Source organism: Dermochelys coriacea, chromosome 6 (assembly GCF_009764565.3).
Source record: "Dermochelys coriacea isolate rDerCor1 chromosome 6, rDerCor1.pri.v4, whole genome shotgun sequence".
Classification (NCBI taxonomy): Eukaryota; Metazoa; Chordata; order Testudines; family Dermochelyidae; genus Dermochelys; species Dermochelys coriacea.
The window spans coordinates 109648805-109676524 of record NC_050073.1 but is presented as its reverse complement, the minus strand read 5'-3'; the positions used below and the strand labels follow the sequence as shown (position 1 = coordinate 109676524).

Below are 27720 nucleotides of genomic sequence, written 5' to 3'. Positions count from 1 at the left end.
GTTCAAAATCTGAGGTGGAAGCTCAAGTTCTGAAGCAACATTCATTTATTCTATCACCATGAAATATCTGTCATTACTATCCTGTCATCTGCACCCAATCACACATAGTTATGGCTCACAGTTGAAAATACTCTGATGCAAAATTTGTTGATTTATTTTCAACCATAATTGTTCGAAAATGTTTTCCCTGTCTTCTCCAGATCTGTTCCACAGCTCCTTCCCATCCATATGTATTTGGAAAGCTTATAGTTTGTTTTAGCAGCATATCTGCCTGTCTGAAGGCCTCAGTTGCTGCACTGTTCTCTGGGCTGCCTAGCTTGCTCCCTATACTTCTGGTCCCCAGTTGCAAGTTAGACTCAGCACTGGTTCCCCATCCTCCTGTTGGCTATCTGGAACAATTCAAGGAGCATTGTGGTGAAAGCTGCAGAGCAACAGAAAGTTGAAGGCAGGTCCTAGCAGGGCAGGCAAATAGAAAAAAATATATTGGGCACTTAAATGCAATAAAAATGATGAATTCAGTGGCAGGCTGAGTTCTGTCATAGTGGGGGAAAATGTCAAATTACATACTGTAAAATTCATGGTGACCCGATTTGAGATTAATGGGGCAGATCATACTTCACAAGGCTGTTTGATTTAGGCTGTCTGCAGATGCAGGCGGGTACCCTTGTATTGATTTACACTAGTTTCATGTCATGGTTACAGACTTCATAACTAGAAAGACTGGGAATTTTTCTAATTAAAACTCAAGATTCCAGTAAACTATTCAGGTACAAGGGGTGAATTCTGAAATAAATTCCACAGCCGTGGAATACTGATCATGTCGAGCCTTGTCTACCCTAGGAAAAGTCAAATATTTAATTCAATGACCGTGCTAATGACAGTTGAAGATACTGTGTAGGTACAGGCTTTTTAGCAACTCTTATCTACACTGTAGCTTCCAGCATTGTTACCACTGGTGGAGAATCATAGATCTGAATTTGTCTAGTGTAGCTTCATCTTTTGATGAGTACCTTTCCAACACTGAAGTGTATTGACGTCAAAGATCTTAAGCTTCAGTATATTGGGAAGGAGGTGGCTGAAGGGAGGCGGGGGCAACAGTGGTATAGAGGATTGAGCTAAAAGCTAGGACACTTGGCTTCTATTGTTTGCAGTTTTGAATCACTTGCTGTCTGTTTCTGGCTACAAAACTATGCAAATATCATCCCCTTTTAGAAAGTTGTGTGAGGTCTGTGAATGAAAATTGTTATGAGTGTAAGGATCGAATTTCTGTCCTGTGTATGCAAACTGAAGTATAAGTCTATTAGGATGGATTAATGAGAATCCATTGAGAAGCTGCTGAATATTTTGTTTAATCTTCATTGTTCAATGTGTAGCCCTTGGCCTCTTAGTGCACAGTGCATACTATGTAAATCCTGCTCTGAAGACGGAATTAATAATTTCCTCAAACTCTTAAATGGCTCTCATGACTAGTAATGTTTCACAAACATTGATTCTTCATAAAACTCCTGTGAGGTAAGGGGATGGTGTTTTCCTGTTTTACAGATGGAGAACTGAGGTGCAGAGATTCTATTCAAAAGTATCCATTAATTTGAGGTGCCTAATTTTGAATTACCTAGGACCTGATTTTTCAGAATATTTAACACTAGCACCCTGTATATTCCAGCCCAGCTGCCATTGATTTCAGCTGCAGCCTTAAGTACTCAACACTTATGCAGATTTGAGCTTAGGGTCTCTAGTAGGGTACCCATAAAATGCAGAACAAGCAATTAGTGACAATATCTGAAAAACTCAATTTTAAGTGAGTAGTTTAGCATCACACAGGATCTCTGTGGCAGAAGTAGGGATAGAATCCAATTCACTAGGACAGTATTCAACTTCCTTACCCATGAGACCTTCCTTTTTCTTTCCAAAGTCATTCGCTACACACCTTTAAACTTCATCAACAAATGAGGCAGGGGTCCTACAGACAAGACTCCTTTTAAAACAACCCCGTTTCATACCCAGGGCAGGTCCATCCTCTACACAGAAGTAGGCAGGGGTCCTGTGGAAAAAATAGTATCTGATAATTTACTTACAAACTGTAGTATAATGCATACACACATGGGGACTGAATTAAGGCTACATAGGTAACCGTAGTTGTGACACTTCCAAGCATTAAGAAGTTTGGAAGTTGTAATCCTAATATTATTTCAGTATAGTTGTGTGCATGTAGCTTCCTAGCTTTTTAAGAAGTGTACTGAAAAAACAAATTCCATCATGTAACAGCATACTGATGTCCACAGTGATAATCATCAGAGTTGGCATCTTTAGATCCACCAGACAGATCTCTGCCACCTGTTACTATTGGAGTAACTGATAGCACTAATAATGTGTCATCCTCTATATGGATCAGTACCAGAGGAGGGGGGCACTTTGAGAGAGACCCACTGACAGATTTCAGGAGGTAGGGGGAGTGGAGTGGTAAGATTCAGGAATTTTGGGCTCCATTGTAGGTTCTGGGGGAGAGTGCTCTAGAGTCTAGTGGACACTGACTTTTTCTGCCTGTTTCTCCTAGACTAGATCCTTTCTATCCTCTCGCCTCTAACCTTTCCCATTCCTGTCTCTCCCTACCTCTGGCTCTTTGTAGCAATTCCATTCTCCTCACCTACTTAGTCCCAGTCTCTATTATTCAGGTTTCTCATCCCATTCTCAGCCTCTTTGCCCAGGTAGTTGTAGTCTCTCCTTTTTGTATTCACTGTACAAATCCTATCTCTCCTGCTCCAACTCTTTTTTTTTTTTTTTTTTTTTCCCCCCCCTCCCCACATCCAGGCCCAGTTTTTCCTTGCCCTGCCAGTCCCAGATAACCCATTCCTCATTTAGTCTCCCCTTCCCCCACCCCCCCTTATCTGTTTATCCTAGTATTATTGAGCCCCTCACCATAGTATCTGAGCTAATGAACACTCCTCTGAGGTAGGAAGTACTGTTTTATCCCCATTTTACTAATGGAATACTGAAGTACAGTGAGAGCTAGTTTCACAAAAGGAGTTGGGTGCCTAACTGCTAGTTTAGGTGCCTGTATCCCAGTGGAGTCTGATTCTGGGATTTACAAAACCCACGCTCTGCTGCTGCTAAACTCTCTAGGCACTTAAACTCTACCTAAATTTTTGTAATCGAATTCCTTAGGTGCTTATGTTTCTGCTTCTGGGCATGTATGGGACAGGCTCACTCTAGGTGTCTGGAGGCTTACACCTCAGAATGATGCATGAACCAAGGGAAGATAGGTGTTCCTTTGTTAAACTCTCCTGCGGGGACTGATTGGGTAAGTATGTTCAGTGCTCACCTATTAGATTGAGACCTGTTCGCAAATTTGCACAAAACAGGTGGTGGAAGGTTGCAGGGGAGGAGCAGCCAGGGGACCCGATCCTCCTCCTCCCACCTCTCATATGAATGGTCTAGCTACCAGGCTCCAGAATAATTTTCATACTTGAACACACGTTCTCTCTTGCCTAACAATTCTTGCATTATTTATCTACAGTGGAACAGCTTCAATAGGAGAGACTGAAGGAACCCCACATCAGTATACCGTATACCCCAGGCACTCACCTAAGAGGTGGCAGACCCACTTTCAAATCCCTTTTTTCCCCCCTCAGGGAAACTGAGGGTCTCCCATATTCCGGGTGAGTACCCTAACCTCTGGGCTAAAAGTTTTGAGGGAACTCCTCTCCTCTCCTTCCCTGGCTTCTTGCGAAAGTCATAGGTGAGAGTTTATAGCTGAAAATCTGAAAGCAGAGGGAGGTGCTTCTCTGCAGCCTGGGCTTAAGTGCCAAATTTCCTGAGATGTGCAGGATTTAGCACATACCCCTTGACTTGACATCATCTTGGTTAGCTTAGGTGGAGAGCTGCCAAGTGTGCTGGTTTTTGTAAATCTCATTCTGAGGCTCGTATTCCTCCATTCTTGTGCAGGAGGCCTGAGCACCAAACTCAGACTTTGTGAATCCTAGTGATTCTTTTTCTGGGCACCTAAAAGATATGGTGACACTCAGTGTCACCACTCCTAAGTACCTGTGTGAACCTAGCCCTGAGTGACTTGCCCAAGATCACACATGCAATCTTTGGTGAAGCAGGAAATTGAACCTAGGTCTTCCAAGTTCTAGGCTAGCACCCTATCCACTGGCTCATTCTTTCTCTAACCCTAACCTTTCTTTGGCTCCTACTCAGTCTCCTTGCATGGCCAGTTCCAGCTATCCCCATGTACTCTAGCTCCTTGTCCAATCTCAATATCCTCAGACTTCATAACCTCTCCTCTGAAAGCCAACTGGCTTCTAATTGCAGTCCCAGAGTCCCCTCTCCTATTTTACAGCTGTCTCTTGCCCAGCCAGTCAGTTTCCCCCTCCAAACTCGGTCAGTTTCTCTGCCTGTGTCAGTGGACCAGGTTGTAGGCAGCCGTGCCTAGTGGTGGGAGCTGGGGGGTCAGGGCTGAAGTCAGAGCCTGAATGCTAGAGCTAAGTGAGGCAGAGCTGAGGATCAGAACTGGATTATCAGGAGTCAGGGAAGACGGGAGCAGGGCTGGTTTTGAGGCAGCAGCAAGGCTGGAACAGGATGGGATCAAGGCTGGGTGAAGGGCAGGATTTTGGCCTGGAGTGGTGGAAGAGCAGATCAGGAGCAGGACTTCGAGAGACGAGCAAAGGGAGCAGAACATACATGGGCATGTACATTGAGCAGCCAGAGAACTACTGCTGTTTGCTAGGTTTAAGAACTGGCCTGCTGGCTTCTGCAGCCAGTCAAGCAGGGGAGTCTATCAAGCAGCCTAGCTGGCTTGCTGGGGCATAGTAAATTCTGAGGGCCTTACTCCTGACAATCTGTTTCCCCTGCCCCCCAGCTTTTTGTATCGCCTTTCCTTCTACTCCTTTCTCTTCCCCCAGCAGTTGTTATCCCCTCTGTATTTGAATCTGATAGCCTCCTCTTGTATGCTGGCACCTACTGGAGGTGGGTAGTGTCTGTCACTGAGAGCAAAAGACAGGCAGTCAGTTGTGGGCAGTCAGTGGAGCCCCCCTTTGGGGATGCTAGTCCCCCCCATGGTTAGAGGGCCCCCAGGCTGTCGGGAGTCCCAAGCTCCCACCCCCCACAGCCAGAGGAGCCCTGGGCCAGCCAGAGCCCCCCACCCAGCTAAGCTTCAACTCCCTTCCTGAAACTACAGCCACCTCATGGGAAAAGTGTGTCTCTTCTCCGTGAACCACCTGAGCTTTTTATATGTTCCATGCAGGTTCCAGTGCTGCTGAGAAGGCAGTATCTGCTTTTTCCCAGGGAGATTATTGATGAATCCGGGAAGCTGAGTAGCAGATACGCCTTACAGCCACCCTGGAACCAGCATGGAGCATATAAAAAAGCTCAGGTGATTTTGTCGGGAAGAGACGCAGATGGCTGCGATCTCAGGAGGGGCACAGCCTGCCGTGGCCTATTATACCTGTTGTCTATGCTGTCACTTCTAGGGCCTGGCCACACCCTGTCCTGGAGGCAGCAGCCATTACAAGGAAAAGTCCAGCTTCACTCCTGTACTCCCCAGTTGGAGTGAACACACTCACTTGCTCTGTGGGATGGCTCGCAAATAGGAGGTGCAAGGGAATGGATGGAACATGCTCAGTCTCTGTGGGAATGGCATGCACACAGTCTGGTTAGCTTTAGTAGCTGAGACTCAAGTGAGCTTGGTGAGGGAATCTTAGAAGCGGTTAGTTTGTAGATGCTAGCAAGTTTGCTGGGCATGTGTAAACTCTGGTGCTTTTGTTCTGTTCCCCCACCCCCCAGGATTTATAGGTTGATCAGATTTAGGTGGATTTTCACAGGGATGGCAAAAGCAAATACCTGACACAGAGGCATCCCCAAATTTCAAGTTCCTGCTCCAAAGACTGTGGATACTAGAATATTTCAAAGAAAAGGTCTTGATAGTCTTTTAATACTGGGGGGAGGGGGGAGGACAGGGAAAAATATTTTGCCTTCACTTCATTTTCAGCAACAGCTGAACCATTCTGGCTGGACCTTTCTTTCTTTCTTTTCTTTTTTTTTTTTTTCCCAGCTTGAGACAGACACCCAGCATAGAACATTTCAGCCCAAACAGTTAAAGGAATTGAAAATGGGGTCTTTAAATAGGAAGTGTCAGGCAACGTTAATATCAATTTAAAAGACTAAAAACTGGACTCTATTTCCGTTTGGTGTGTGTAATTGTTGTATCATTCTTCTTTCAGATGATACTAACTGTGTTCTTGAGCAACAATGAACAGATTTTGACAGAAGTTCCAATTACACCAGAAACAACCTGTCGAGATGTTGTGGAGTTCTGCAAAGAGCCCGGTGAAGGAAGTTGCCATCTGGCTGAAGTGTGGCGTGGAAATGGTAAGCAAAGTGCTCCTTGGTAACAGATGTACATTTCATCATATTAAGATACAAATATAGAATTTATTACTGATTTTTAGTTGTATTTTGCTTTTGCTAGAGAATTTTTTGCTGAATATTAAGATGGCTGTAAAGATAAATACAGCCCTTGCTGTTTTTTTTTTTTTTTCCCTTGTCCCTTCCCAGCTTGGAATATTTTTATAAAATCTACGTGAAATGCAGTAGACAAACAATAAATGTCTCTAAGGTTATGTGAGACATTTCAGATTTTTAGTTTAAACTGAACATTTTACTTGTTTAACTATCTTAAGCAGAAATTTAGTTTAGTAAATTATTCATTTTGGGCTTCATTTTATAAGCGAAAATGTTTCCCTCTTCCACCCCCCCATTTCCAAGTATCAGACCTGCAAACCCAACTGGGATCTAAGGCTACAGCTGCTCTACAATGTAGGGGTGTGATTACCTTGCTCATGTTACATATACTCATGCTAGCTCTCATTGAGCTAGCCCATGTATAAATAGCAGTGTAGCTACAATAGCATGGATGGAGGCATGGTTGAGGCATGTTGAGTACAAACTCACCTGAGACCAATGGGGAGATTATATAATATGCAGCACAGCTCAGCTGTGCCTCTGCACTCTCCATCTTTTCATGGAAGCTTCATTTCTGGTGATAGCCAATGCTCTGGCTCTGGGTTGTGATGTCTTGTATTTAATTTTCCATAAATAAATGATTTTTCCATATGTGTCCGTCTCTTTGTTTAACCTAAATCATGAAATTTCCCTTCCTAACTTCTCTAGCCTTGCTTTAGGATTGGGGAATATTGGGTGGCATTCTTCAGACATCTGTAGAGCCCTTCCAGAGTAAGCTGTTCAGATAATATTGAAGTCCTACTCTCTCTTCATTAATTTCAAGGCTCTATAAAGGTGAGAGGTATCTCAATGTCTCCTCTTATGACCTCAGAACCTACATTTAACATTTTTATGGTGGTTTTTTTGTATGCTCCTTTCTTCCATGTGCACAGCTCCCATGTTGAGTTAAACTCGCAGGTTGGGTGTGTACAATACTGTGCTTTTAGTAATATCTCTAAGCTTAAGTATAAATGTACTGTGCAGTATTTCTCCTGGGAGGGGAGAAAAAATGCAGAACTTAAAGTATCTATCTCTATAGTTCTTTAGACACACTCCTGTGAATGGCACTATGTCTAATGTGTCTCTCTCCCCTCTTTTCTCCCCCTAGCCCCCCAACACCACAGTGCTGTATATTTGTCTTAATTACCTCACGGCTCTGTGTAGAGGCTACATTCCATTTTGAATTGTGTCCAAGAATTGGAGTATAAATTTATCTCAAGTCTCAATCATACTAGCCTCAAGCCTCAGCAGGACTCCTAGTGATATCAGTGGAAGGTTTGCAAAGGATTGGGGGTAGAATATGGCTTTTAACTTTACTTACTACTGCTAAGTGCATTATTGTCAAATTTATCATCACTCAGTGGGAAGAGATGATTACCTTTAGGTCCATGCCTCCTTTTTGTTTTTCTTTTCTTTTTCTTTGTCTTCTCATTTCTTCCTTCTGAATGGCTCTCCCTTTTTAAAGATCAGCAATAGAATAGTTAATGCTGACATTAAGTGTCATTTAATATTTCAATTAGATTAATGAAAGATGGGGGAGTTTACACCTGAGTCACTGTTACAGACTGTCTGCAGCCTTAAGAATATCCACTTCCATTGTTAAGAAGTAAGCTTCTAACCCTCATGGATGCACAGAAAACTTTCTAAATGCAAATCAAGTGTAACTGAAGGTATTGCTTACTAAGAATCTGAAAGTCATGTGGACTGCATAAATACATAAAATGGACTGCAAGTAAGGAGCCTGACACCACTGGAATAGGTCTAATATCTTGAATGTTTTCAGCTAAAATAGAATACAGAATGTTCTTAGCCCTTCACTTTGTTCCTGTCTACCTCTGAAGTATCAGTCTTAAGGATGAATTTATTGGATTGTTCAGAGAATGTAGTATCAACTAGCTACAAAAGATTACCTGGCAAGTGATTTATGTAGGCACTCACTGGATATTTTTAGTTTCTAAATGTTTTGGTGAGAATGGCAGAGTACAGCTTCTGTGACAAATATAGGCACAAGCTTTCGATAACTACTCAGAGCCAGTAAAGACTAATTTTGTGGTTGTAGTTCATGACCTTATCAATGTGCTGAACGCTTTGGGCAAGAATCCTGAAGTTGATAGTTTATCTAGAATATGATCCTCCCACAGCGATATTAGTAAAAACTTGAATGATCTCTCAAAGTAGACGTAGCTTCTGCTGTATAGGCTATTAAACTGATTGATATGCTCGTTGTGATGCTGGCACACCTCACATCTGTGCAGCTGGACCCCCCCCACAAGCCTCACCATGTCAAGCCTCACCCCCTGCATCTGGAGCCCTCCACACCTGGCCTGCTGGGCTGAGCTGCTAAGCCTAACTGGGCTGAGGGTGGGGGAGAAGCATACTTCCCCTATATGGATTGGCTGGGTCCAGGTCAGACCTATGCCCAGAAACTCCCCTGGTTCTGCACTCCCATATTACCTCCTGCCCTCTTTGTTCCTCAGCCACAGGTGGAGGGGTCACTGTATGGGGAGTTGCTTCCCTGTCTGCCCCGCCCCTTGCTGATCTCTGTGCACTTGAACCCCCACCCTAATGAGCCCCACCCCTATGCACCTGGACCACCTCACACCTGTACCCCTACCCCCCTGAGCCTCAATCAGCTGTACCTGGACCCCAGACCCCCCTGCTGAGCCTCATTGCTGCTGCATCTGGAACCCCCCTAACAAGCCCCTGTGCAACCAGATTGCTCCACATGGAACCTTTTTACCTGAATTCCCCCTCCCTACTAAGCCCCTCCACACTTGGAATCTGTCAGGCTGAGCCTGCTAGGCAAGTTGCAAGTGAAGCAACTCACCAGGGCTACTCCTGAGGGAATTCTGCACCAAAAATTAAGAACTCACCTGGACACAGATTCTGGGGCAGGCCCAGCTCTTGCTCTGTGTCAAATTTGGGTGCAGCCTCACCATCAAGGCTGTGCACCAGGGTAAGGCTGTAGAGTGATCTCCCATCTCTGTGCAGGTAGTCAGCTGTGCTCCCTGCTGGAGCCTCCACATTTATTTATTGCCAAATAAAATTTGCAGAATTTTAAAGTACTGTGTGCAGTATTTTTAATTTTTTTGGTGCATAATTCCCTCGAGTAATATTGTAATGTACTATTTGTTTGAGTGTTTTTTGTGAGCTTCTGTGATTATATGAATCACCATACAGGAGAGGGACATCAGTTAGCATGAAGAGCTGCTCTTCTACAGAAATTGTTACACCCCATCTGAAAGAAGAGACCTCTTGATACCAGAGGGCTATGGCTCTTTCAATTGAAAACTCCCTATATGTGGACTGAGAAACTATCATCAGGACTAACTGCTTGTATTGTTTTGCTCTCTTTGCCCTGAAGACATGTCATGCAAGTTGACTCCTCCCATCAGCTGAGTTTGCAGCTCTGAGCAGAAGGGGGATAAACCCCACACCAAAGGAATCAAGGATCTCTCCGCTGCTTGGACTTGGGGGCAAGGTGTTTCTAGGCATAAGCAAGAGCTAATCAGCTGCTGAGCCTTGGTTAACCCTCAAGGACAAATAACGGTTGCTGAATATAGAAGCTTGCATCACCCTTTTGGGAGACTGGGCAACAAAATGGCAGATAAAGTTCAATGGTGATAAATTCAAAGTAATTCACGTTGGGAAAACTTTATCCCAACTATACATATAAAATAACTGGGTATAAATTAGCTGTTACTACTCAAAGATCTTGAAGTCGTTGTGGATAGTTCTCTTAATATCCATTCAGTGTACAGCAGCAGTCAAAAAAGTGCACAATGTTGGGAATCATTAAGAAAGATTTAAATAACAGAAAAATCATATGGCCTCTATATAAATCCATTATATGCCCACATCTTGAATACTGCATGCAGATCTGGTCACTCCATCTCAAAGTATTGGAATTGCAAAAGGTACAGAGAAGGGCAACCAAAATGATGAGGGGTATGGAACAGCTTACCTATGAGGAGAGATTAATAAGATTGGGACTTTTCAGCTTGGAAAAGAGATGACTAAGGGTGGATATGATAGAGGTCTGTAGCAAGGTCAAGACTCACTGGCACAGCCCCTCCTGTTGGTCATCCTGGGAATTAGCTCTTGTCTAGCTCCAGAGTGCCTCCTTCTGGCTGGTGTCTTGCCTGCCTTAGGCCCCCATGTCCCTCCTGGACCCCAGTCAGTGTCTTTTACCTCAGGGTTCTGTCCCAGCCATACCCTCTTACTCTGGGTTTCCCCTCCTAGGGGAACCCCCAACCCTCTAAACCCATCTTGCCTCAGTGGCTACTGCCAGTCATCATCTAGCCCCCACTCACTGGGGCAGAATTGGTTACTTAAGTAAAAATAAATTTGCAGTCTAAATTCTCCAGACTAAACAAGATTTGAGTCAAGCTCTCTCACCCTGATGTTTTTGGCAGCTCAGTTCTCACACAGGTGGATTCCTTTCCCAGCCTGGGACCAGTCTCCCCAGTTCAAAGTCTCTTCCAGATCTTGAGATGGGGAAGGAGAGAAGCCAAGTGACTGTCACTGTCCCTCTTTTTATACTTACTTCCATCTTCTAGAAAGATCCTGGCTGTGACATGAGGGTCAGGCAGTTCCCATTGCATATGTGCCCCCCCGAAGGAGCCTCTGGGAGAGTAGATTCTTCTTGATTGGCCAGACAGGTGTTGATGGCCCGTGATAGTTGTTCCTTTCTCCCTACTGAAAGGCCAGCTGTGGGCATCTCCCAACCTCACAACATATTTCAGTAACACACACACACACACACACACACACACACACACACACACACACACACACACACACACACACACACACACACACACACACACACACACACACACAAATAGTACATGCAATTCAACATGATATTAAGGATCAGCAGATCAAGACTTTTAAAGACGTGCATTGTACAAAACATAACAGTGGTGAATATGCGGGTTCAAGGGTGTTAGTGTCATAGCATTGATTCAAATACAGTCTTTGGAGACTAGCTGTGAAGGGCTAACAAATCTGTACTGAGAATTTTTTCAAAGGTTTGTCATTTGGGCTGATTTTCATAGGAAGGCACATTCCTCACACAAGCCACACTGCCACTGAATATAAAGTTCCCACACCAAAGCATAGGGGTGCAAAAGTGTTTTTTTAACATGGGAAAATATACTCTTTGATTACTGTCCTTAGATGTGCTCCATGTCAGGATGGGTACTGATGGGTACAGGATGCTTGTGCACTCTGGTTTGGAGATTTTCATCAGCAGCGTCTCTGGATCTGTGACTTAAATTCCCTTGTGCTCCAATATGAGGAGACTCCTGACCACTCATGTTCGTTCACAACAGTCTGCAGCTTGAGACAGACTGCTCTTTCTGCTTGTTATATCTTCTAAGCAGTAAAGGAGATACCCTGGTTCCTTCATCTTTGTCCCTTGTTATAAGGTAGAACAAGGATAAATGTACAAAGAAAGCAATTGGAGAGACGAGCACAAAGAGCTTCAGTCTGGTTTCTCTGTAGAGGATGGGATCTGAAGAGGAAGTTTCTGCCTGGGAGATGACTGAAGTGCTTTTTCTCTTCAGAGCATTTTGACCTGAGGGTAAAAAAAGGTACTTTTAGAAATATGAATGAGTGATCTATTGGGGCTCAAAAGGAAGTGTTTTCTGAGAATCAGCCTTAGATCTCATTATTTGATTGAGCCAAATTTGGAAATCTGGTAGATTTTTATTTAAAATAACCAACTAGTTATGTAAGTAATTAAAATATCTATAAAATGGCACACAGACCTTTGAAAGCTAAGAAACAAAGTTAAGCTTCCACAATTCTTGATAAAAGAAAAGGAGTACTTGTGGCACCTTGGTGACTAACAAATTTATTTGAGCATAAGCTTTCATGAACTACAGCTCACTTCATCGGATGCATTTGGTGGAAAATTTATATACACAGAACATGAAACAATGGGTTATCATACACTGTAAGGAGAGTGATCACTTAAGATGAGCCATCACCAGCAGGGGTGGGGGGAAGGAGGAAAACCATTCATGGTGACAAGCAAGGTGAGCTATTTCTAGCAGTTAACAAGAACGTCTGAGGAACAGGGTGGGGTGGGGGGGAGAAATAACATGGGGAAATATAGTTTTACTTTGTGTAATGACCCATCCCCTCCCAGTCTCTATTCAAGCCCAAGTTAATAGTATCCAGTTTGCAAATTAATTCCAATTCAGCAGTCTCCCACTGAAGTCTGTTTTTGAAGTGGGTTTTTTTGTTGAAGAATTGCCACTTTTAGGTCTGTTGAGTGACCAAAGAGATTGAAGTGTTTTCCGACTTTGAATGTTGTTCTTGACTCTTATGATTCTCAGAATATCTTTAAAGTTAGTTTTAACTCTCTCTTTAGTCCATTTCATCCAGATCACTTCGTCGGATGCATTCAGTGGAAAATACAGTGGGGAGATTTATATACACACACAGAGAACATGAAACAATGGGTATCATCATACACACTGTAAGGAGAGTGATCACTAAGATGAGCTATTACCAGCAAAGGGGGGGGGGAGAGGAAGAAAACCTTTTGTAGTGATAATCAAGGTGCCACAAGTACTCCTGTTTTTTTTTTTTCTTTAACTGGGAGGTTATGACTGGTAGAAAGTGATGTTGGAGAGCTGCCTAGTAGCCTCTTGTTATATTCTGACCTATTCATGATGATGACAGCACCTCCTTTGTCAGCCTTTTTGATTATGATGTCAGTTGTTTGAGGCTGTGGATGGCATTGTGTTCTGCATGGCTGAGGTTATGGGGCAAGTGATGCTGCTTTTCCACAATTTCAGCCCATGCACGTCGGCGGAAGCACTCTACGTAGAAATTTAGTCTGTTTCGACGTTCAGGAGGAGTCCACCCAGAATCCTTCTTTTTGTAGTCTTGGTAGGAAGATCTCTGTGGGTTAGTATGTTCAGAGATGTGTTGGAAATATTCCTTGAGTCGGAGACGTCGAAAATAGGATTCTAGGTCACCACAGAACTGTATCATGTTTGTGGGATGGAGGGGCAAAAGGAGAGGCCCCGAGATAGGACAGATTCTTCTGCTGGGCTAAGAGTATAGTTGGATGGATTAACAATAATGCTGAGTGGGTTATGGAAACCACTGTTGTGGCCCCTTGTGGCATGTAGTAGTTTAGATAGCTTAGTGTCCTTTTTCTTTTGTAGAGAAGCAAAGTGTGTGTTGTAAATGGCTTGTCTACTTTTTGTAAAGTCCTGCCACAAGGAAGTTTGTATGGAAGATTATTTTTTTATGAGAGTATCCAGTTTTGAGAGCTCATTCTTAATCTTTCCCTGTTTGCTATAGAGGATGTTGATCAGGTGGTTCTGCAGTTTGAGAGTGTGTAGCACAAGCTGTCTGCAGAGTCTGTGTGGTATGTAGATCGTAATGGATTTTTTTTTACCTTCAGTCCTTTTTGGTATGATTTGTTTGCATTTGGAAAGGAAGATGTCTGTCTGTATCTGTACAAGTTTTTTCATGAAGTTGATAGATTTCAACAATTTTCCATCCCACCATCAACCTCAGCCTGGACCAGTCCACGCAAGAGATCCACTTCCTGGACACTACGGCGCTAATAAGCGATGGTCACATAAACACCAACCTATATCGGAAACCTACTGACTGCTATTCCTACCTACATGCCTAGCTTTCATCCAGATCACACCATACGATCCATTGTCTACAGCCAAGCTCTATGATATAACCGCATTTGCTCCAACCCCTCAGACAGAGACAAACACCTACAAGATCTCTATCATGCATTCCTACAACTACAATACCCACCTGCTGAAGTGAAGAAATCGATTGACAGAGCCAGAAGAGCACCCAGATGTCACCTACTACAGGACAGGCCCAACAAAGAAAATAACAGAATGCCACTTGCCATCACCTTCAGCCCCCAACTAAAACCTCTCCAACGCATCAAGGATCTACAACCTATCCTGAAGGATGACCCATCACTCTCACAGATCTTGGGAGACAGGCCAGTCCTTGCTTACAGACAGCCCCCCAATCTGAAGCAAATACTCACCAGCAACCACACAACAGAACTACTAACCCAGGAACCTATCCTTGCAACGAAGCCCGTTGCCAACTGTGTCCACAGATCTATTCAGGGGACAACATCATAGGACCTAATCACATCAGCCACACTATCAGAGGCTCGTTCACTTGCGCATCTACCAAAGTAATATATGCCATCATGTGCCAGCAATGCCCCTCTTCCATGTACATTGGCCAAACCAGACAGTCTATATAAAAGAATGGACACAAATCAGACATCAAGAATAACTTTCAAAAACCAGTCTGAGAACACTTCAATCTCTCTGGTCACTTGATTACAGACCTAAGAGTGGCTGTCCTTCAACAAAAAAAGCTTCAAAAACAGACTCCAGCGAGGGACTGCTGAATTGGAATTAATTTGCAAACTGGATACAATTAATTTAGGCTTGAATGGAGACAGAGTGGATGTCATTACACAAAGTAAAGCTATATTTCCCCATGTTATCTCCCTCCCCCACTGTTCCTCAGACGTTTTTGTCAACTGCTGGAAATGGCCCACCTTGATTATCCACTACAAAAGGTCCCCCCTCATCCCTCCGCTAGTAATGGCTCTTCTTAAGTGATCACTCTCCTTACAGTGTGTATGATAAAAACCCATTGTTTCATGTTCTCTGTGTATATAAATCATCTCCCCAATGTATTTTCCACTGAATGCATCCGATGAAGTGATCTGTAGCTCACGAAAGCTTATGCTCAAATAAATTTGTCTAAGGTGCCACAAGTACTCCTTTACTTTTTGCAAATACTGACTAACACAGCTGCTACTCTAAAGTTCATTTTCTGAAATACTTGTTCAATTATTAGCATATGACATGTAATTTTTTTTAAAAAAGTCCAAACACTCCTGTACTTGTATAAAAGTTCAGTTTTCAAAACCATCTTTTAAAGTTAAACAATTCTTAAAAAAATCTTTAGTGTAAAGAGTTAAAGAAATGAATTCTTTATAATAATTTTTGGAGATGGTTCTTGTCTTCCTGAGTTAGGTGAGGGAGTTTGAACACTGCCAGTAATTATTAATTAATTGTTAATATAAATATTCTGTACTCAAATGGCTTGTATTCTGTTTAAGAAGGTAATTAAATTTGAGGTTGGTACATAAAGCATTTTATCATTTATATAGCAACTGTAGTAGGAGCTTCGCATTTAGCAGTTTGCAAGTATGCATTTCACAAAGGTTTTTGCCATTCATAGATGCCAAGGCCAGAGGGGACCATTGTGATCTAGTCTGATCTCCGGTACAACAAAAGACATAGAACTTCCCCAAAATAATAATTCCTAGAGCATATGTTTTAGGAAAAACATCCAGTCTTGATTTAAAAATTGGCAGTGATGGAGAATCCACTACGACCCTGGTCAATTTTTCCAATGGCCTGATTACTAAGGCTACATTTAGTCATGGGTATTTGTGTAAAAGTCATGGACAGGTATGGGCAGTAAACACAAATTCACGGCCTGTGACCTGTCCATGACTTTTACTATATACTCCTAAGTAAAACTTGGGTCAAAGGGCCACTGGTGTTGTGGAGGGGCAGTCTGGGGGCACTGCGGGAGCTGGTTGGATGGCCCGGAACCCTTGCTGGTGTTGGGGGGGAGGCAGGCAGCGGCACGTGGTCTGGGACCCCTGCTGGTGCTGGTAGGGGAGTGCATATGTTGGAGCGTGGCCTGGGACCCATGCTGGGGGAGGGGCAGGCTGCTGCACCTGACTCCAGACCCCTGGGTTGGGGGCTGGGTAGTGCTGCGCAGCCTGCGACCCCTGCTAGTGCTGGGGGGGCTAGGAGGGGAGGGAGGGTGGCAGCAGTGCACAGCCTGGGCCCCCTGCTGGTGCTGGTGGGGGAGGGCGGGTAGCGGTGACGCGAAGTTCAGGTGTGATGTTCTCCTGGTGTTTTCTGGACCGGTGATTAGCTAGGTCACTCCAATCCTTGACTCTGGTAGCTAGCCTTACTTTGCTCTGCTGTGGGAACCCCCACTCCTGGGCTGTTCACTTACAGCCTCTGGCATGTAAGCTGTTCCTTGGATTGTGCAACTGAATGACACTAGCCAGTATCTCCAGTCCCAGACCAACCCTAGGAACCTGTCTTGTAGTGTCCAGTTATGCCCACTGGAGGCTGCAAGCTTATGAGTTTGTCAATTTAACAAAAATTGATATGTACCCTGCTTGTAATCCCAAGGGGAGTCTGACTTCAAACCAAACACACACTGTTTCAGGTACAACCAACAAAATCTATCTTTGTAGTTAATAAATTTAAGTGATATTAAGCGATAGGCAAAAAAATCAAAGTGGTTACCAAAATAAAATTTAAGTATGCAGTCTAAACTCTCAACCGTATTAGACTGGACAACATCTAGATTAAGCAGTTTTTCCTCACCCCACTGGATATTGCAGTCCTTAATATTCAGGTTTCAGAGTAGCAGCTGTGTTAGTCTGTATCCACAAAAAGAACAGGAGTACTTGTGGCACCTTAAAGACTAACATGTATTTGAGCATAAGCTTTTGTGAGCTACAGCTCACTTCATCAGATGCATGCAGTGGAAAATACGGTGGGGAGATTTTATATATACAGAGAACATGAAACAATGGGTGTTACACCCTGTAATGAGAGTGATGGTAACACCCATTGTTTCATGTTCTCTGTATATATAAAATCTCCCCACCGTATTTTCCACTGCATGCATCTGATGAAGTGAGCTGTAGCTCACAAAAGCTTATGCTTAAAATTTGTTAGTCTAAGATGCCACAAGTACTCCTTAGTATACAGGCTTGTTCCTTAAATGTGGGCTAATCTCCCCTGTTGGAGTCTTGTCGTCTTCATGTCTTAGTTGCTTACAGCAATGGTTGGGGCAGGAGAAGGGCCTAGTATGTGTTCACTCTGTTTTATACTTGAGTCCATGTGCTTGGGGAGCACAAGACCAGGCATGTCTGGGGGGTATTCTAAGTCTCTCCAAGCAAGGTTGAGCATTCCCCTGGTGTGGCCACATGCAGGGTGAGTCATTGCATTGTAGCTCCCTTGCTGGACAATGGCTGTTGATTGATTGACACCCCACGCAGGTGTTGGTTGCTTTCCTTGCTGTTGCCTCTGGGAAGCTAATATCTAGCTGATTCCACAATTTACATCATGTTTTAATGGTCGCCATACAAAACAATTCTCAGAACTTCATATGCATTAATGAGACACATGAAAGGACTTTCAGCAGATCATAACCTTTCCCCTGATATCTTACAAAGCTTGCGTTATATGTAAGATCATAATTATATGAAAATGAGAAATATGGGGTTTACAGTACACTCCCCCAAGGTATCGAATGTCACACGGGACCCGTGCTGGGGGTCGGGACAGGGAGGGTTGGTGGGGCTGGCAGGCTCCTACCCATCTCCGACCGGCTTGTCCCTGCAGCTCCCATTGGCAAGGAACCGTAGCCAAAGGGGGCAGCAGCTGTGGGCTTGGGCAGTACATGGAGCCCTTTCGCCTAGGAGCTGCAGGGACATGCTGGTGGGAGCCAGGGAGCCTCCCCCTTTCTCCCCCCCCCCCCCCGCTAAGCACTGCCCTGTGCCCCAGCCTGCTGCCCTAGCCCTGAGCACCCTACCACAAACCCAAACTGTTGCTGACCCAGTACCAGCCACTGCAGAAGTCACAGAATCCATTACTTCTATGACCTCCATGACAGAGAGACAGCCTTACAAATTACTCAGTTAATTTGCACCTTATTTCCAGTATGAATTTGTCCACTTTCAACTTCCAGCCATTGGATTGTTTTACATCTTTCTCTGCTAGATTGAAATGTAATATTTTTAATGGACTCTTCAATGTTTAAGAAATAAATGAAGTTTGAAATATTTCCAGCTACACTTTTTTCCTAGAGGCTTTTAAGGACAGAAGCAGATGTTTCTAGAGTAATAAAATTCCTTCTAGCGAGGATATTTCGAAAAGTGTGGATTTACATAAATTTTTTGTGGAAGAGTAGAAAAAAAACCAAACACCTAGATTTATTGCTCTGATAAAGAACCCCACATTCCTTTTCACATTTAGGTCTTTTTCTAATGCTTTACATGGTTTGTTTTCTTAAGGATTACATTTGTACCAAACTGGTATTTATATTGGGGGAGGTGTCTGCTCTATGTAAGACACATTTAGGGATAATAAATGAGGGTTTATAGCCAAAGAGGGCTATCTTCCAGACATCTGGCTTGTCTTTTGGCAAGAGAAATTTAATTGTAATACTGTAGAAAATTTAGTCTTTATTTTGCTCCTGGATTTGTTTGATTACTGCCATCTTGTACCAGTTTCTGCTGTATTAGTGATTATTGTGTAATCTGCTCTTAGAGTAGTACCACATAACTGAATTCTTAAGGGTGAATTATGTGCATTATACATGGCATTAGTTTGGTGGACTTTACTGGAAGTTTTATGGCTCAGACTGTGTGGTGCTTTCATAACAGGAAGAGAAAACTCAATTGGCAAAGGAGTTGAAAGGTTTAACTCTCTGAAAAGGGTGTAGCTGATGGAGAATTCCTGGCAAAATTTAAATGTCACCGTACCTCAGTGGGTCATAACTGAGAATACTAAATTCCAGACAAACTGCTGAGAACTAGGGCAGTGTAAAGGAGCGGACTCACCCCTATGGCACCCCCTGCTGGTCACTGGGAATTAGCTCTTTTCCAGCCTGGAGCACACTCTGCAATCTGGTGATCCACACAGCTTTGGCCCCTGTGTCCCTAATGGACCCCCAATGCCCCTTTCTCTGCATTTCTGCCCCTTGGCAGTACCCCCATACTCTGCATCTGGGTCTCCCCTTTCTGGGGAACCCCCCTACCCACTATCCCCACCTTACCTCAGTATAGGCTACTGCCAGTCATCGCCAAGCCCCCGCTCCCTGGGGCAGACTGCAGTGTAAAAGCCACTCATCATAGGCAAGGGGTTTGGACCTGCTGCCTTCCTCTGCTTCCCAGTACCTCTATGGGCTTTGGACCAGGCCCTATAGCCTGGGGAGTTACCAACCTGGAGGGCCCACACTCAGCCTGCTCCTTCCCTAGCACTGCATTACCTTCAGTACCTTGTCAGGCAGGCCCTGTTCTCTCCCAGCCTAGAGAGAATCCTTGGGCTTCTGGCTCATAGCCTTTTTATACAGGCCAGCTGGGGGCCTGATTGGGGCATGGCCCAGCTGTGGCTGCTTCCCCAATCAGCCAGCCCCATCCCTCTCCAGGGCTGCTTTTAACCCCTTCTATTTTAGGAGTAGGGTAGCCACCCCGCTACAGGCAGACACACCGCAAAACTGGTGGTGGTTATTCTGTAAGATATACCAACTCAGCGACAAAACTTCTTTCTCATGACTCTGGCTAACAAGAAGTCAGAAATGCAACCTCCTTAGGTATTCCAGTCCTGAATTTGACATCCAGGCACTAGACTTAATGATGAGTGGTTATTTAAAACCAATTTCATCAGTCAGATTTCTTCTGATCCCAAAGGACCAGTCACATACCCAGGTCAATATATAACTCACATTTTACCCAATAATCTTGTTGTTGCCAACCCTTAAATATGTAATTGTAACAATGCTGGTTCTGGCGGGACCCAACTGAGGGTGCCAATTCAGGACAAATTACTTAAAGCAGGGCAGTTACAGCCCAAGGCTGGGGTTTCTGTGCACACTGAGGCAAACCAAACCAGCCAAACAGAGAAGACTTCGGTTTTACCCCACTGCCTAAGCACAAGTCAAACAAGCAATTCCCTTAGTCACCCCAGTTTCCTAGTATCACCACCAGTGCCACTCGTTATGGGGACAAATGGTTATGAAAACCAATACCCCAGTAAAAGAAAAAAGGTTCTCTCAATCCCAAAGGACCAAGCCCCAGACCCACGTCAATATACAAATCAGATCTTACCCACAAATCACGCTGTTGCCAATCCTTTAGAATCTAAAATCTAAAGGTTTATTCATAAAAGGAAAAGATATAGATGAGAGCTAGAATTGGTTAAATGGAATCCATTACACACAGTAATGGCAAAGTTCTTGGTTCGGGCTTGCAGCAGTGATAGAATAAACTACAGGTTCAAATCAAGTCTCTGGAGTACATCCACAGCTGGGATAGGTCTTTCAGTCCTTGGTTCAAAGCTTCAGTGTAGCAAAGTTCCTCCAGAGGTATGAAGCAGGATTGAAGACAAGATGGAGGAGCTGCAGCAGCTTTTTATATTCTCTTGCCATGTGGTCTTTCTTTCTTTCTTTCTTCCAAAGACAAGCTGTCCATCACATGGCATGGAAAAACCTCAGAGCTGTCCATAGGCATGTCCCTGCACACCTTGCTGAGTCACAAGGCATGACTGCCTTCTCTCAGTGGATCAGTTGTATAGCTGATGGTCCTTAATGGGCCATCAAGCAGGCTAGGCAGAGCTGACACCAACTTTTCTGGGATGCATAGCAGAAGCATAGCATAAGTTTGAAATACAGACAGTATAGAGCCAATATTTATAACTTCAACTACAAAAATGATACACACATATAGACAGCATAATCATAATCAGCAAACCATAACCTTGTCTTAGACACCTCATTTGACCCCCTTTATATAAGATTTGGTGCCACTACAGGACCTTGATTGCAATGATGATCTGTACGGTCCCAGATTATGTAAATAATGTCACAGTAATGTCTAAAGGTTTATTTATAGGAGAAAAGAAAGAGGTGAGAGTTTAAATTGGTTAAAGGAATCAAATACATACAATAATTGCAAAGTTCTTGCATCAGGTTTCAAGTAGTGATGGCATAAACTGCTGCCTTTTAAGTCTCCAGTTGTTTCCAAATGATTGGAAGGCCCTTAGTCCCTTGGTTAGAATGCTCCCATTAGTATAAATCCATAAGCCAGAGATCAGAGCAGGGAAGAAGCAAAATGGAGATGTTTCTAGGGCTTTTTATAGGTTCTCCTATGTTGAGGGAAACTCATTATTCGAAGCAGAGCCCTCAGCACGGTTTCTGGAAAAGTACAGGCACACAAGATGGAGTTCAGTACCACATGATCTAGTCACATACTCTTGCATGCTTTGATGAATCATACCAGGGACCTTACTTATATTCTAGCTAAAATGGTCTCAGGAAAGTCCATCAGGTGTGGATAAGCTTCTTTCATGGCCCATTGTGTCTTTGATGGGATGTCAATCTAAGTATTCCCCTCACAGTGTGCTGGCTATACTGGATGCAAATACCTTGTGGGTGTTATCCAGGAGCAAACACATTTGAAATGCAGTTACATGGCCAAAATTCATAATTTTGGATACAAAAATGATACATGCATACAAATATGATAATCACATTCAGCAAACCATAACCAAAACATAACTCATTGATACCTTACATAACATACTTTGTACAAGATTTGTTGCATTGTATAACAATGGTAGCAACAATGATCTATGTCAGATGTGGGCAAACTACGGCCTGTGGGCCACATCTGGCCTGCGGGACCCTCCTGCCCGGCCCTTGAGCTCCTGGCCTAGGAGGCTAGGTCCCAGCCCCTCCCCTGCTGTTCCTCGTCCCCATAAGCCTCAGCGCGCCATGCTGCTGGTGTAGTGTATTTAAACTGCTCTGCTTAGGAATGTGCTACTGGTAGCAGTTATGGAGAGCAATTTACTACACTACACTGGCGCAATGCTCTGGGTGGCTGGGCAATGCTCTGGGTGGTGCGGCTGTAGCGCCACCAGCCACTGGTGCTCCAGGCAGCACGGTAAGGGGGCAGAGAGCGGGGGGGTTGGATAGAGGGGCAGGGGAGTTTTGGGTGGTGGTCAGGGGATGTGGATGGGGTCAGGGTGGCTAGAGGGCAGGGAATGGGAGGGTTGAATGGGGGCAGGGGTCCTGGGAGGGCAGTCAGGAAGGAGAGGGGTTGGATGGGATGGTGGGGGGCAGTCAGGGGCAGGGGTTCCGGGGGTGGTCAGGGAACAGGAAGTGGATGGGGCAGGGGTCCTGTGGGGGCCATCAGGGAACAGGGAGGGTTGGATGGGGCAGGAGTCCGGGGGGGGGCACAGCCTCCCCTAACCGGCCCTCCATACAATTTCCAAAACCCGATGTGGCCCTGAGGCCAAAAAGTTTGCCTGCCCCTGATCTACGTGGTCGTATTTTAATCATATAATGTCACAGAAAGTGATGGCGAATTCCTGGCAAAATTTAAATGAGTGCATAATAGGATTATAAACTTTGAAATTATGTACGTGGTTGTACTATCTAAAATTATGTCACTATTGTTATGTACTTAACTAAGTTATTTTAATAGTATGTTAATATGCTGTTACAGTTATTTTCTTCTTGTTTCTGCTTTTATTTTGAATTAGTTTTCTACATGTTAAGTTGTCAGATGACTGCTTGAAGTGCCAAAAATGCACCCACATTTTAAAGCAGTCTATTTAATGTTACACCGGACTCTCGCTACAACGCAGGATTTGGAATCCATGCGCGGTACCGTGTTAACGCGGGGACTGCGTTAAAATGAATTCCAATTAAAGTAATTAAATATGGGATTCATGGCCGCGACCGCTTTATATGTGAATTCGCGTTATATAGATTTGTGTTCTAGCAAGGGTCCGGTGTACTTTGTAAGAAGTTGCTGGACTCAGAAATATTTTATTCTATATTTCCAGAACGCCCTATACCCTTTGATCACATGATGTATGACCATCTACAGAAGTGGGGACCCCGGAGGGAAGAAGTGAAATTTTTTCTTCGGCATGAGGAATCTCCAGCTGAAAACAAGGAACAGAGTAAGTACACTTACCTTACACAGATAATAACTAAGGCTACATTTTAGTCATGGGTATTTTTAATAAAAGTCACAAACAGGTCATAGGCAGGAGACAAAAATTCACAGCCCATGACCTGTCCATGACTTTTACTATATACCCCTGACTAAACCTTGGGGGAGGGGGCTACCTGGGGCCGCTGCGGGTACTGGGGTGGGGGTGCGGGGTCAGCAGCAGTACGCTGCCTGAGACCCCCGCTGGTGCAGGGGGCTTGCTGCAATACACGGCCTGGGACCTCTGCTGGTGCTGGAAGAGGGATGAGCAGCAGACGTGGCCTGTGACCCCCGCTGGTGCTGGGGTGGGGATTTGACGAGGCTGACAGGCTCCATACCTGGCTCTGGGCATGGGGTGGGGGAGGTGGGCTCTGGGCGGTGCTTATCTGGGGGGCTCCCCAGAAGCGGTGACATCCCCCTTGCTCAGCTCCTAGGTGGAGGCATGGCCAGGCAGCTCTGTGTGCTGCCTCCGCCTGCAGGCACCCCTCTTCTACACATCCGCAGCTCCCATTTCCCGGCCAATGGGAGCTGTGAAGCCGGTGCTCTGGGCAGAGGCAGTGCACAGAGCTGCCTGGCCACTCCTCCGCCTAGGAGCTGAGCGAGGGGGATGTTGCTGCTTCTGGGGAGCCCCCCAGGTAAGCGCCACCCAGAGCCCGCCTCACCCCATCCAGTGTCCCAACCCCTTCCCCCCCCTCACACCCAAATTCTGCTGCTGCTGTGCGGGGGAGCACGGTGGCCCGAGACTGCCCCTGCAGCGGCTGGTGTGACTGGCACAGGAGCTGCCTGAACTGCCCCTGGGCCAGGCACACCATCCACTGCAGAAGTCACAGAGGTCACACAAAGTCATGGAATCTGTGACCTCCATGACAGACTTGCAGACTTAATAATAACTAAAGCTAACTAATTAATTTGTTTTATGGAATTATTTATAGGAATGCATTAAAATAGTTAGCATTTGTCACAGTTCAGGGCAGCTGTACCTGTATTCCCCCTCATGGTCCAGTAAGGGCTCCCACTCTTAGGCTTCTGGCTCCCCAGTCGTCACCTCTCTTGGACAGAGACACATGTCTCCCTTCCTCCTAATGAGGATATCTCCAGGCTGCAAGTTCCATGCCTACACTGTGAATTCCCAGCAACTCAGACTGCTTTGGTAGGCCTGTTTTGCCTTCTCCTTAGAGTTTATAAACAGCATAATTGCCCTCAGTTAAGTTACCACATAACACTTTCTAAGCAATTTTTTCTTAAGGTAAAAGCATTACAGAGAAAACACATTAAAAACAATAAAAGAATCCACATGCATGCTGACAAGGTTACCAGAGATCACCCCAACACCCACAAAGGCTCTGGCAGGTGAACAGTCCTTCAGACCCTACCAAAGGGGGTTTTCTGTGATCACAGATCCATCACAGCTGTTAGCTCACAACAGGCACATGGATTAAAAATTTAGTCCTTCCTTTGTACAGCCTGAATCTTTGATTTGGGAAGAGGTAATTCGTAAACAATGAGTTTCTTCTCCTCAGGTCCCTAGCTTCAAAAGGCTGGATTTTTGCATAACTTGAGGTGTAACATGTGCATATCCCTCCCCTTAGAGATTTCTTGGGAAACCCACTTCATTTTAAAAGTTTGCATTGTTTCAAATAGTCCTTTGAAGCTCATAACACTTACCAAGGTTTATGTTAGTCAGGTCTCCTCTAAGACACATAATCCCATATAATATGTAAACATTTGCATTTTTAATACAATGAAGGTTTAACTTAATTCAGTAAAGTATGTTCAAGATATTTTAGGAAATTGCCATATCTGCCACAACACTGTATTAGCCTAATATAATACATAATTATTCATACACTTTATTGATGCACATTGTATAATTTTATAAAATGTGTTGCCAAAAGGCTTATTTGACCATGGCTTTGAAAGTATTCACCAGGAAATATTATCTTCCTCTCACTTACGTGCTGTTTGAGTATGGGATAGTATACGTGCCCCTAATGTTAAATATAAGAAATCAAGAAAAAATATATGTCCTCTTTTTTTCCGTAGGATGAAATTGACTGTTACATTAAAAAGGCTCCCCCCCATTCCTGCAGTATATAAGAATAGCATTCGTATAGGAATTATTGAATATCCATTGATTTATTTTTCTTCTGTGATATATTTATTCAGTTAATGTGTTAAATGTTATGTTTGGGACTCCTGGCTAATTAAAAAAAAAAAAAACCAAAAACTCATGGCCTCTGGACTTTGAACACTTCCATCTGGTGTAGGAGTTTATTAGTCACAGATTAGAATTTGTTGACATTTTTAATTCTTTTGTTTTTCTACTTAAAATTTTAATGACTGAGTGTGATAACTTTTTGCAACACTTAGATTGGAAATGTCTTGTAAAATTAATTTTCATTTTCTAAATGTATTATTTCAGTTTGTCACAAATTCAGAATTATTCATTTTATTCCAAAATATACCCTGGGAATTCTTTTTTGTATTATGCCATCTATTAACAGTGGTAATCTAAAACTCAAGAGAGAGAGGTCATTTAGGGGTGAGAGCAGCAAAGCGGAGAACTAGAATAACAAAAATCAGAATTCCACTGGAAAGTGACATTATTTTATTAAAATTCTCTCTCAAAAACAAATGAAGCTAGAAAACTGCCAATATTTAGTTATTCAAGCATGCATTAAACTTGGCTTTAAAACCAATATTATTGCTTAAAATAAACTCTGTATATAAATTCAGCATCCTTTTTCTGCTAAATCACATTCAAAGACTCTTAAAAATTCATTATTTTCCTTACATTTCTCCATGTAAGAAATTACTGTAGTTCCCATAAGGATATTTTGCAACTGTGGTGGGAGGGGAGGTATGTCCCCAAGACACTCTGTAAGGAGGGATTCATGTGATCAAAAAGTTTGAGAATCCCTGCTGTAAATATCTTTCCAGTCATGAATGCCTCTCTCTGAACTATTCCCTTCAGGAGTTCCTGGTAATAGCCAGATACCCTGTAACCACTGGCAGGGGTGCTGGAACAATTTGTGCAGTGGGGTGCCATTGAACCAAACTGTAAACCCTGTATATGACAAAAATGACTTCAAGTCAGGGGGTAAGGCACCAATGGCTGCTGGAGCTTCCAAGAGCGGACCAGGTGTCTATTAGTGGCAACAGGCAGCACTGCAACTTGCAGTATCAGCTACACACTATAGTACCTAGTGTGGCTGATAGCGGTGGAGTTATTGATCAGTTTCAGGTGCAGCAGCTCCTAGTGACCAGCTGCCTCTGCTTAGGCTCTTTATTTTGCTTCACTTGACTATTCACAATTTTACAGTATCAGCTTAGCTGGAAAAGTACACTTCTTCCAATAATCTGTGAGACAATTAACTTCTGTTCTCCTTTTCTACGTAATTGTATCTTGCACAAATTTCTCACTTTCTTCTACCCTTTTTTACGGTACAGTTACAGGTTAGCTGCTGAAATCACATTTGTCTCCATTAAAACTGATAAAGGGGATTCCTAGGCATTCACTTTTCACCTTTTGCTTGTTCTAATACAAAATGTAATCATTATTATGATTATTATAAATATATTTACCTTAATTTTTTCACTCTTGGCAGAAAATCTGATCAGAATAGTTATGGACACTAGTCCTCCTCCCTGTGACTTGCATGCTTTGGTACCAGAAATGACATAAATGAGTTTTAGATGTTTCACTCCAGAACTAGTTAGAATGCTGAATGCTTTTTCTGTCATTACAACAGAGCACAAGTACCACATATCAAAAGACAGAGGAGAAGTGGGAAACACTTAGACTTGCCTCTTTATGAGGACAGCTTAACAGAAAAATATGTTTTGCTTTATTTCATAAAGCAGTTTTTTGTTCCTTTTGATACTGATCCAGAAATGCTGATGTGTATGCAAGGCTTAAAGCAGTTTTTATATTAAAGGCAAGGTCCCTTGTTTTACTTCCCTGAAAGAGGGCACTGTGCTTCTCCAAGCAAATGACTTTGGTCCGAGAGAGAGAGAGAGAATTTTTTTTTTGCAAAGTATCCGTGACAGCCTCCTCTACTCTTCATGTAGCTATATTTAAAACAAAAATGGAATAGCAATTTCTATCATGAAAACGCTATAGTCTACTTGACTTTTAGAAAGAAGCTTTCTATCAAGGAATGTAGTATTAAATCAGGAGAGCTTAAGGGATTGGTGTAGGTAATAGAATCTATTTTCTCTGATCAAACAGATAGATGATAGTTAATTTACAAGAAAACTTTGAGATTATACTTGTATATATACTCACTTTGTCATGGTCAATTAATCTGTCTGAAGGCGATGAAGGAATCACCAGTTGAGATGCCTATTGGTATGCTCAGGCTGTTTTG

The 27720-nt window shown here is 43.6% G+C and overlaps 1 protein-coding gene across 7 annotated transcripts in view; it reads left to right on the top strand.

Moving 5' to 3' along the window:
- PPP1R13B (protein phosphatase 1 regulatory subunit 13B) overlaps positions 1-27720 on the top strand; it is a 124457-nt gene that overhangs the window by 29979 nt on the left and 66758 nt on the right. For 5 of the 7 annotated variants that reach the window (XM_038406295.2, XM_038406296.2, XM_038406291.2 and 2 more), the window contains exons 2-3: positions 6219-6366; positions 23199-23318. In XM_038406295.2, coding sequence (XP_038262223.1) covers positions 6219-6366; positions 23199-23318 — 268 coding nt within the window. Of the gene's footprint in view, positions 1-3631; positions 3657-6218; positions 6367-17539; positions 17562-23198; positions 23319-27720 lie in introns of those variants that run through there. The other 2 variants (XM_043516391.1, XM_043516394.1) reach the window with 2 other exon arrangements.